Genomic DNA, 12,401 nt, shown 5'->3' on the forward strand with positions numbered 1-12,401 from the left:
GGTGTGTGTGTGTGTGTGTGTGTGTGTGTGTGTGTGTGTGTGTGTGTGTGTGTGTGTGTGTATGTGTGCGTGTGAGTGTGTCTGTGTGTGTGTGTGTGTCTCTGTGTGTGTGTGTGTGTGTGTGTGTATGTGTGCGTGTGTGTGTGTCTGTGTGTGTGTGTGTGTGTCTGTGTGTGTGTCTGTGTGTGTGTGTCAGTGTGTTTGTGTGCGCGTCACTTGTTTGCGGAAAGAATAACTCGAGAAGCTGTAGATGGATCTTAATGATATTTGTATGCGAGAAGGTGTCAGAATAATGAATGGCAAGAATGACTACGGGCCCTCTCTATCATACTGCAGCAGAACTATTTGTTATTGTATCTCAAGTTTTAGTGTGTCATGATTTGCTGCCAGCGAGGGACGCGTATTGCTAAATACTTTTCAGACAGTTATAGAGTAAGGTATTAGTGATCTGTTGACAGGATACCCGTTTCGTGGCGTAGTTTACTTACGCTTGTTTAAGTGTGTCATGATTTGTTGTTGTGTGTGGCAAAGAGCTTTGCAACAGATCTAAGTCAGCTTACAGATGTGATTTTTGTGTCAGAGACTGCCATTCTCGTGTAGGGTTGTTAAGCCATAGTCGATGCTGTAGGGCTGTTGTGAATTAGGATTTTACCATGGCCAATACTGACCGACGGAGCTGAGGCCATGTATATAGTGTGGCACGTACTGACAAAAAATAAGCGTCAGCCGCTGAAACTGCAATGCAAGACTAGAATCTAGTGACATAAATGTATCAGTTACTCTGTCAATGTTTGAATAGTATTAACGGATACATGTAACGGATTGTGACGTTAAACTGGATACCAATCTTACATTGCAGTTTGCTGACGATAACAATGTTTAAGTGTGTGATGATTTGTTGTCGCGTGTGGCACGTAAAAAGCGGCACATGTTGACCTTATCCGGCCGATCGGCCTCCGCGGGGGCACTTTTGTTGACAGCTGATTTCTGATATCGGAGGAATGACAGAGATGAAAAACAACAAAACAGCCAAGTTTAGGTATTCAAAGCTTAGACGTGAGCACACGTACTTCAAATTGTAAAAGGCTTTAGGTCGTTCGGTGTATAAGTTGCTGTTAATGGAGCTTACCGTAGTATATATGGGCCGATGGGCGATACAGAATACAGAGGATCACAGAGCAAAGACACGCTGAACTGTTCTGTTTTACATTGCGTCCGCATATGCATTCGCCTAATTCCTTACCTATTTCTACAGGTGGTTTCTACACTTCCAGAGCGATCACTTCAGCTAGCCGCAGAAGCCTGGATGAGACTATTACACCCCATACAAGGATCTTATCGCCAGAACTTATCGTTGTGATAAGTTACGATAACCTCTTGTTACCCTTTACGCCGTTATACCCAGCTCCATCCGTGCCCGGTGTGCGTAGCGGGAGGCGTGTCAGGGCCAGGCCCCCCGGGGACGCTCTCTACCTCATACGCCAGCTGGCATATGGTTTGTTATTCGCTACAATGGCCTTCTTTGCTAACTCATGATTTGAACAACTTGTGTTGAATTTGAGTAGAGAAGATAACCAACATCTGCTTGGATTTTCACTGAGTCCGTGGTAACCTCGTCAGAACACGTAACACGTTACTACTAGTATATCTTCCATCTCAACATCTGTATGGAAAACAGTCCGTTCGGCCGTTATGACTAGTTACAGCTGACAGCTGGTTCCTTAGCTTGTTATGAAGGACGGACCAAGGTTGCTGAGTGCGGATCTACCTGTCGGATCTTCCAACATATATAGGAATGGGATAGTTTTTGTTATCGGCTCGCTTCTCTGACAGTCACCTACCCCGACCTACTGCCCGAAAATATTGGGAAAGTGACTGTTGGAGAAAGCTGGCAGCCAGAAAACGTCTTTCATCCCAACATCTGCTTGGAGATCTTTCCGTGTGGCCACTGACTACTTACACCTGACAGGTGGTTGGTTGTTATGAAGGACGAACGAAGGTTGTGGGACTAAACATGTTTAATCTCCAAGCAGACATTGTTGTAGAAGACCTACTGCCCGAAAATGATCCAAACATCTGCTTGGAGATCTGTCCGTGGGGCCGATCTGACTGCTTAGACCTGACAGGTGGTTTCTCCGGGACGAACCAAGACTGCGTCCTTCCTGCATACCTACAAGGTCTTTGGGACGAACGAACCAATTTTACGGGCCCACCAAAGTTGTTGTTTCTTCAACCAGTGCCATGAGCCTTTGGACTACTATTTATCAACATACACTGCACAACTATACACACGGGAGAGAGGGGCTTAGGCAGTGGCATGATGTGCATGTGTTGCTTTCTAGACTATATGGGGACGAACCCTTACTCTTACCGGTAATGTTGACTGGCGTTGATGGCAACCGCACACAATATAAAAACGCTGTAGCCGCATAGTACCCGTTTTATGTTTAATAATAATAGAACTTGTTCAAGCCCACATCCAGACTAGTTTCGCCTTGTGTGTGGTATGAAGAAAGTTCTAAACGGCCGGGAACTAGGCGGCCACAGACTAGCCTGAAATCCAAACCTATTATAGCTCCCAAGTCTCTATCTATTTGCGGAGAGGAGACTCGGGATAGGTTTAGATTCCAGGCTAGCCACAGACGGAAGGCAAGAGTGAAGAGAGTGTGACGGCACGACCGTGGATTCGCCCCGCTATCTTCACCCTTTGGACTTGAGCGGCGCCGACTGTACTCGCCTTGTTGTTTACGCCACATTCCGGGGGCGAACATCTGCTTTGCGTTACCGGCATCAGGAGAGGCTGCAGACGTGCAGACGAGAGACACAAATATCCCAGTCAGCGTCATGGCCGTGGTTAGCCTGGAAACCATACCACCGGGGGCTCCCCGATATCTCTACGGCGCTGGGAGTGATCCCCGCCCGCCCAGACAGCTTGGTCCGCTCGAGGTGTGTTCTCTATGGCAGCTCAAGTAGAATTACTAGAAAGGCTGACAGACTGGGCTCGGTAATACACCCCTAAGCCGACCCCTAGAGACTGGGACCAGGCTAGGCCGTGGTCATCGTCCGAGAGGTCATCTACTCTTGACTCCAAGCATATGTTCGGCTGTTTTTTGGCGTGATTTAAGTCGTTTTTGTCGGGCCTTCTATTTTGTCCCGTTTTCTTTACGTCGCGACAAAATATAGAAAGCCCGACGAAAAGGGTAACACGACAAACGCATAAATTGGACCTCATACCAACACGCACAAAGAGATACGCTAACAGTTCCATACCTTATATTGTAAAACTAATGAATAACAAGATGTAATGAAATTTTTATGTAAACAGTATAGTGTCGATTTTAACGTGCCGTGAGATTTAATTGTTGTATTAGTATTTTATTGTGTGTTATCTTTGCAAGCCATGTGATGAATCCCGCAATTCAGCCCTTTTGGGCTGCGAAGAGAGATTCAATGAATAAACCAGTCATATAGAAAACGACTAAAATCACGTCAAAAACAGCAATAGATCGATCGGGGTCTCACATCGGGATGGATGCTAGGGATCATCTATGCCTACCGTGTTGGGTGGTTGAACCTATAAGATGGAAATGTATATTTTTTTAATGTTCATTTTCTAATAGATGTTTGAACTTAAAACTTAAGGATATAAAGACTTTCCAAATTCCAGGCATATATCTTAAGTGACCAATTAAGCTGCACCAATTTAATTTCTTGGTTAACGGATTTTTATTTTTAATTTTAGCCAAAAAAAATCATGAAAACAGAAAGCTGGTGTGAAAACTTCCACATGACCCTGTTCACTCCCTGAAACTGTGTGCACCAAAGTGAAAACATTCCTCTGAGATTCTGTTTTCATGTTGTTTTTCCAATCTAGCATTTTTTTAAAAATATTTTATTCTGTTAACCAAGAAAATAAATTGGTGTGGCCTTACCAGTACTTGTATGTTTGTCCTATTTCTTCTGATACTTTCTTGAACACTGCACGCAAAAATGACAGACAAAATGATTTTCAATATCAGAAATCTTCATTGAGTACAAAGGTATACAATAACATATGTAATATACTGTGAACTCCCTAACCTAAAGCCTGCGAGCATTGGCACTATTTCATTATTCCTTTTCACTAAGTATAACTGGGCCCCAAAGTCTATCTTTAAGCACGATACTTTAAGTTTATCTTACAAAGAAATCAGAACCTGCAACTTTTGACTTAACTTACACATCTAAACATTGCGTACATAGCATTCATGCATAACTTGTTAATCTTTCACTGGTGATACTTTTTATAATATATTCATATCTCAATGCTAGCTACTAATAAACTGTGTCATCGAATGTCTTCAAATTACATCATAAACAGAATCTTCCACAATTGCAAATTTCACAACTTAGAAATATAGAATATCACAGAAAACGCAACATAAAATGGAACAAAAAATATGATACTTCTTGTACTGCCAAAAATAATGTTTCTCACTTAAATCATATGTTTTACTTTCTAAGATATTCCCATTCACAGCATCTTCTCGACATCTTGACAGCTTTTCAAGACTCCTTAAGTGCAGTTTCTTGTTGGCCCTTTCTTATGGCAGGTTCTTCAGAAGGGATGGACCCTTCTTAAAGACAGAAACCAGTCCGAGAGCGTAACTGTCACTCGACTGGTGAGGCGCGATCCTGTCACGATTCTCGTAAAGCATCCGAGTTACTGTGTCCATACATGGGTTCGCTGTAAAATCTAACTTCAACATGGTGTTATTTACGTATGTACATTACTGTGAAGTGTAGATATCTCTTTAACACCGTTCTACAATGACTAAACTAGCCCGGATGCCAGATGTGTAGATCAGACTATAGTTAACACAGCTGACATCCAGGCTATACTTATTTCAAACATATCCGGTAAATCATACATTGAATAAGAAAGGGTATAGGATCTCTTTTTCTACATATTGCATACAGGAAGACAGGGAGTTATCTTGTTGCATATAGTAAGTTCTTAAATCATTTGACTGTGTTTGAATACTGCAACAACATAAGCAATACACATTCCAAAAACTGTTGGAATCTATGAATACTGTAAAAATGCTTTAATTTGGCAAGCCTTGAACTGTAGCAAATGTCATATCGTGTCAAAGACGAACCTAAGTTAATTATAGATATTTTTATCGACTGGAATAAATTCTAGCTATAATTGAGACATTTGCCAAAATCAAAACTTGCCAAATTTTTCCGACCATGTTTTCAACATGGCGGATTTGATTGACAGTTGCAATGCATGCTGGGACCAACTACAGCACCGATATGGGGAAACAGCACCCATACTCACGTGACCTGAGCCGACCCTGCCGTGACCCAAGCTGACCCCGATGCGACCCAGTGACCTGAGGTGACCTCTCCGTCACGCTTTCCCTTTTCAGAACTCAAGGTCGCTCTCTCATGATTTGGAAGACGTAGACGAAGTCTTAAAGATGGTGGACAGGTACTCCTCGACGTTGACTCCTTGCTGACGACAGCGGTTGATAATGGTGTTGACACGGTCTTCCTTTCCGCCGTAGACCGCTTCGAAGAGAATGTACTACGGGAAAAACGATTGGAGAGAAAAAGTAACAAAAAACCCGCAGATTGTTAAAATGTAACTGGCACTTTCCACCATTAATTTTACCAAAAAAAAACCACAAATATGATCTCGCTTGAGTTATAAAGTTTTCAACAAAAAAAAACAAATAGGATGGACGTTGATTGACTTACAAATATTGTGCCCTTGGTTTTTCAGTATGTTGACATTTCTGATGTCAGAACTAAATGTTGTTTTTATTTTCAAATAGCAATCTACAAAAAATGGTTGACCTTCATACTAGGGCAACTTGTTAAGGTGAATAATGCACCTGACTTGCCTCTCTTTCACATTGCGATAAACTCAAATAAAACAAAAACAATAAGTATCTATCGACTTTTTGGCTGTAACTAGTACTAGAAGTTAACTATTTAAACTTATCACTGTTAACCTAGTTGATAGATGTCATGAGAGTTGAGTTTACGTCTTTCCAGTGATGTTCAGTTTTTTGGTATCATAATCAAATTTTGTATATTTTCAAATAGCAATCTATATATCAATGCTGAACATGTATCTATCTTTTTGGTTATAACTAGTAATATGATTGATAGTTTAAGTCATTGATCTAACTTATCATTGTTAACCAAGTTAATAGATGTGATGAGAGTTGAGTTTACGTCTTTCCACAGTGGTGCATGATGGGGTAGTAGCCTGGTCGCCTGCTTGTAGAGTCTGGAGACCTGAAATACGACAAAACATAAAACCATCGAACAGACAAACACTGTGCTACACTGGATATTAGAGTTTTCTCTTTTTTTCACAACCAGTAAATCTCACCTGCTGACGTTTCGGTGTCTGTCAGACACCTTCCTCAGAGCTTCTGACTGGAGTACTGCTTCTTACCGCTATAAGTAGGCGGAGTAGGTGGCGCTTTTGTGGCGAGAAGCAGTATTCCAGTCAGAAGCTTTGAAGAAGGTGTCTGACAGACATCGAAACTTCAGCAGGTAAGAAGATAGACTGTGGTAATTCATTACATCTGTAAAACCTTACTGAATACAGTGCAAAAAGTAATATAACAAAAAGTGAAATAACAAACGTATCTCTCCCAGTCAGGACCCACCTTGTTGATGTTACCATCCTGAAGGTGCAGGTGGACAGCACTGGAACAGAACAACATTGGCTACATGCTTTAGCAGTCAGTAGTATACAGGAAAGTACAAGGTGTTGCAATATTACAATTGGGGAAATACCGATGATAGTCGTAGCCTGGATACCATACTCCGTAGTAACTTCTGGCTCAATCTCTGTACATCTCTCTCTCTCTCTATCCAATTTAACGTCTTTTGTTCCCCATCATCTGGGGGTTAGACGTGCTTGCACATTGATGGGGAAGCCCCAGAACTCCTCATCAAGTGCAAGTCCTTTTTTGTAGCAAGAGTTTTTAGTGCTGGATGCCCTTCCTAACGCCAACCCAAACCCTACTGCTGGGCTTAGGAAATGGGAAATGTGTGTTAAGTGCCTTTCCCAAGGGCACAACGTCTGGGTGCATGTCCGGACATGTCTGGGTACTCCACTGGGGATTGAACCTGGGTCTTATTGGTTCATAGCCGGGTGCTCTGCCACTGTGCTACACAGACGCCACACATGTAGTTAGCAAGCGAAAGGATTGAGCCAGAAGAGGTTGGTACCCAGGCTACGATAGTCTATTTTAGTATGTCTTTTTAAACAGCCAAATAAATAATATCTAATCAAATTTTTGGTATCCTTTTGTTCCTTTTTTTATGTCAACATGTTGTACAAAATATGTTTGGCCAAACCAATTCAACTAGTAACTGTTGGATCTCAGGTATTTTAAAGTACATGTACAAAGGTCAAAATGGATATGACTACATTTACTCTCTGAAACTGTGTCAATCAAGGAACAGAGTTTTCATGTAGATCTTTGAGCTCAGCAGTATTTCCATACATCTGAGAACAAGCATTTCAAATTGGGGCGGCCTTCGACATGTAAAAAACGATCTAAACCACAAGTGAAAGTTAAAAGGTGAAAGTTTTCCCATGAAACAGAAATACTGTACAGTTGCCAGAGTCCGACACACGGAGGCTGTTCCTTAGAAACGGTTGCTAGGAGACTGCGGGCCAGCTGGATGTCATCGGTGGCAAAGGCGTGCTCAACAGCCCTGAAAAACATTGCAACAGTGCACTGTGTTATAGGAGAGATCTTCAAGAATAAGAAAAACAAATGTTATATGAGTTCATATCCCCCCTGCTCACAAATTCACAGAAAATTTACAACTCACAAAGGCATGTTTAACAGCATGTAAACAATGCAACAGTGCACTGTGTTATAGGAGAGATTTTCAAGGAAAAAGAATAAATTCACAGAAAGTTTAGACAATTTACAACTCACAAGTCCACAAGACTTACGGAAATAGAGATCATATGACTGTCAAACTATCGTCTATACATTGTAGTGACAAATCAAGGTAACAGCACACAGGTGGGCACTATAAACATTGCAGTGTGTTACAGGAAAAGCCTTTAAGGATAAGAAAACGGTCTTTCCTTACAGCCAGACATTTCTCATCCGACAATGTTTTGACATTTTTCAGCTGCCTCAAGCTTCACCAGGGCAAAATGAACTCAGAATGCCAAGAATGTTGTCTCAAACCTGTCTGACTTTACATGCCATCACTTAGGCTAACAAACCTGACTTATTTATTCTATTGAAATGACACAGTCCTTCCCACACCAGATGGTGCATAGGGTGACGTCCATCTCCATTTCAGTAGCCCTTGGGCCACACAACTTTGTGCAATCACTACAGCAGGGGGCTGGTCCACTGGTAGTGGTAGTGGGGTGTTCAACTGCCATACTTTTTCTAAAATGCTGAGTGTTAAGCATAGAAAGCAGTATTTAACACTAAAATGCTGAGTGTTAAGCATAGAAAGCAGTATGTAACACTAAAATGCTGAGTGTTAAGCATAGAAAGCAGTATGTAACACTAAAATGCTGAGTGTTAAGCATTGAAAGCAGTATGTAACACTAAAATGCTGAGTGTTAAGCATAGAAAGTAGTATTTAACACTAAAATGCTGAGTGTTAAGCATAGAAAGCAGTATTTAACACTAAAATGCTGAGTGTTAAGCATAGCAAGCAGTATTTAACACTAAAATGCTGAGTGTTAAGCATAGAAAGCAGTATTTAACACTAAAATGCTGAGTGTTAAGCATAGCAAGCAGTATGTAACATTAAAATGCTGAGTGTTAAGCATAGCAAGCAGTATGTAACATTTTCAAAGATTGAACTCAAGACCTAATGTGTGCAAGGGGAACACTACCCACTAGGCCATAGCACCAGTTATGAAACTGGCGTCCGTGTGGCGCAGTGGTAGAGCACTCGGCTGTCAAACAATGGGTCCCCGGTTCGTATCCCGGTGTGCCCAGAGACATGTCCGGACTTGCGCCCCGACGTTGTGCCCTTGGGAAAGGCACTTAACACGACTTTCCTCACTTCACTCAGGTGTAAATGAGTACCTAGCTCATCTAGGGTTAGGAACGTCCCTCGGATAGGACGTTGAATGGAGGTCCCGTGTTTGGGGAGAGCCACACCCCGCGCACGTTAAAGAACCCACCACACCTTTCGAAAAAGAGTAGGGGCATGCCCCGGTGTGCGATGGTCCAAACGTTACAGTCCTGTCTGGGATGACATCTTGAAAAGGTGATAGTTCACCTGTTATGTCAGTCCTTCCACAAATGTGGTAAATCGAAATAAATGAATAAAAAAATAAATAAACAGAGGAAAGAAAAAAACCTCCCACCTCAGGTTCAGGTTCACGTTGTTCGGCATCATGCGGAGGAAGTTCTCGTAGGCAGATGACCTTTGACCCTTCTCCAGGCAGCCGACGAAAAGGTCGACGACCTGTAGAAGACAAGGACTTGAACTCCAAATGATGTGTCTACTGTCAAACAAAGTTTCACCCTTTTTGGACAATTTTTACTGTATGGTGCAAACATTGTAAAACTTGATTGCATAATTTCTCTCTCTCTCTCCAATTTTACGTCTTTTGTTTTCCAAGTAGCTAGTTTCAGAATTTGCTGTTACAAACAGAAAAATACTGTATAATCAACATTGTATCAAGTAAGTAGATTCTTACCTGTAAATGATTGAAGATATTATTGGAGATCCTGTTGATTTCCATTGTTTCATTCTAGCATTTCTTCACTCACTCACTCACTCATTCACTCACTCACTCAATCATCCACTCACTCACTCACTCACTCACTCTCAATCACTCACTCTGATTCACTTAATACTCACTCACTCACTCACTCACTGATTCACTCTGATTCACTCCCTCACTTGAACTCACTCACTCACTCACTCACTCACTCACTCACTCACCCATCCATTGTTTTTCATTCTTTCTTTCTTTCTCTCTTTCTTTCTCTCTTTCATCCCTCCCTCCCTCCCTCCCTTTGTTACCTTGTTGTGAAAGCTGTAGTCCTGCCAGTGGCCCTGGCTGTGTTGCCGGGGGAAACTGGTTGGCATGGAGACAAGGCAGCGATTGGTCAGCTCCCTCAGGGTCTTGGTGGCGGCCATTTTGTCCTGGATGGACTGTAACCTTGAAAGGTGGTGCTTCAAATATCTGCAATTAAAGAAAGAAATCACAACATATTAACACTAATGATTAATTCATCTTACAATCAAATTTGACACTAAGACACTAAGGCATTTTTAGTGCTATGGGATTGTATCATGGTTATGTGAGAAAAAAGAAAATACAGGACAGTCTTTTCAAGGTCAAAAGTCAATTGCAGAGTTAGATCTAAAAAAAAAGTGGTCTAAAAGATGTTGATATTCATAATTACAATCAAAATAAAAATCGACACGCATATAAACTGTGCAACCCTGACATCACAGGTACCCATTATCTTGTACTGGATTCTACAGTCTGATTGAAAATTTGTATTCTAAACAGTCTGACTTACTCCATCCAGACTGTCTGCACATCTCTGGTGGAGGTGAGGCTACAAATGGCTGACTCGTACACCTCAGCTGAGCCGCCAGGATCACCCTGCAGGTCCAGCAACAGGCTGGGGACATACAAACAAAGTTACTTTCCAGCTCTTGCAGCAGCCTGGTAGCAAACACAAACCAGGAAAGCTACATGTAACAGCATCAATACAACATGGGAATTCTACATGAACACACCTTTTTGAGACAAGCTCGGCTGAGAGACCATTCAAGAACCTCTAATATGATTGTAATTCATTTTATTTTTTCATTTTCGCGCTGACGCGAAAATGAAGTTGAGACGAGATCATTTGATGGGTGGGTAAACCGTGCGTAAACCGACCGACCATGGTACGATCTTGATTAACCCTGCAGCCATGTACTACGTAATAAAATCGTAAGGTGTCGCTTTTGATAGAGTTGTGATACAGTATCCCATCGAAAATTACATGCGATCCATGGATCTTGGAAGGTAGTACATTACATTCATGTTTTTATACATGGCCATATTACATCTATACCACAAAACTGAACAAGAAGAAACTAGTTTTGTCAAGAAAATGACAAAAAATTTTACCATGCATAGAGGTTTTACCATTATATACCTATAAAGTAGTGCGCCACTATGGCATGTACCACTAGCTCCTCGTGGAAGGTCGTGACGTGTGGACTCGAAGATTGTCGGTTCGAATCCGTCAGGGGAAGTTTTTTTTACTTTTTTTTTTCTTTTCAAACATCCGTCTGATGTATACAACGTCTTTATATTATGATCTTAGATCCAAACCATGCCTAATTTTTTTTTATTGTTCAATATAACGGAAAACACCATTCAATGGATGCTTCTACGTATGGTTGGTTGGTTGGTTGCTTGGTAAATGTACAACCATTATTTGGACCCGTGCCATGTCATTTATACCTCATGTATGTCATTTCTGCCTTCATTTTCCAAAGGTGTACTATACGTTATAATAAGAATTAAGGGCTAGGGTGATTGAGATTAAGGGTTATAATGACAGATTAAGGGAAAGGGCAACGGATTAGGGGCTGTGGTGATGGATTAATGGATATGCTGACGGATCAAGTGCAAGGCTGACGGATTAAGAGCTATGTTGACAGATTAAGGGTTATATTGACGGATTAAAGGTCATGGTGATGGATTAAGGGTAAGGTGGACGCATTAAGTGAAAGGGTAACGAATTAGGGTCTCTGGTGATGGATTAAGATTTATGCTGTCGGATTAAAGTTTATAACCACGGATGTAGGGTGAAGGTGACGGATTAAGAGCTAAAGGGACGGATTAAGGGCTATGGTGACATATCAAAGGCAATGCTGAGGGATTAAAGGCTTTCATGACGGATTAAGGGCAAGGGTGACGGATTAAGGGTTATCCTGTGGGATTTAAGTTTATGTTAACGGATTAAGGGCTAGGGTGACGGATTAAGAATATCACATCCCGTTATAATATACTCCTCAACTAACCACGTGTACATAATCATGTTCATTGAGCGAAAATGGCAGCTTTTTGCAAAAGCACTTGTTTACTAACAGTGTGATACATTACAAATGCACAAAGTAATTGAAAGCCAGGCATGGTACATGTAAGTGTAACAGGACTTGGGCAAGAAAAAAAAAAGTTAAATGTAAAGACTAATTGGAATAAATTAGGACGGTGAAAGTACAATTGTGAGTACAATACAAAAGTTGTTGAACTCAAAGCTCCTAACCCTACCTGTAGTTGAGGTACAGATAAAGCTGCTCCCCCCTCACAGTGGACTATGGCTTAACATCCCGTCCTAAGGACTGCAACCATTTCCAGTAGCGTAGATATCGGG

General features: G+C 41.6%; 1 protein-coding gene across 1 annotated transcript; it reads right to left on the reverse strand.

Moving 5' to 3' along the window:
• Positions 1 to 4,006: 4,006 nt before the first annotated feature.
• On the reverse strand, positions 4,007 to 12,338 carry LOC136421616 (zinc finger C3H1 domain-containing protein-like). The gene is made up of 8 exons (XM_066409075.1): positions 12,299 to 12,338; positions 10,545 to 10,649; positions 10,039 to 10,201; positions 9,374 to 9,474; positions 7,633 to 7,734; positions 6,675 to 6,714; positions 6,232 to 6,294; positions 4,007 to 5,575 (listed from the first exon to the last, which is right to left on the reverse strand). Exons 2-8 carry the CDS (start codon positions 10,547 to 10,549, stop codon positions 5,435 to 5,437), a joined length of 615 nt encoding a protein of 204 aa, XP_066265172.1. The 5' UTR covers positions 10,550 to 10,649; positions 12,299 to 12,338; the 3' UTR covers positions 4,007 to 5,434.
• Positions 12,339 to 12,401: the final 63 nt, after the last annotated feature.

Source organism: Branchiostoma lanceolatum, chromosome 16 (assembly GCF_035083965.1).
Source record: "Branchiostoma lanceolatum isolate klBraLanc5 chromosome 16, klBraLanc5.hap2, whole genome shotgun sequence".
In the NCBI taxonomy this organism is placed as follows: domain Eukaryota; kingdom Metazoa; phylum Chordata; class Leptocardii; order Amphioxiformes; family Branchiostomatidae; genus Branchiostoma; species Branchiostoma lanceolatum.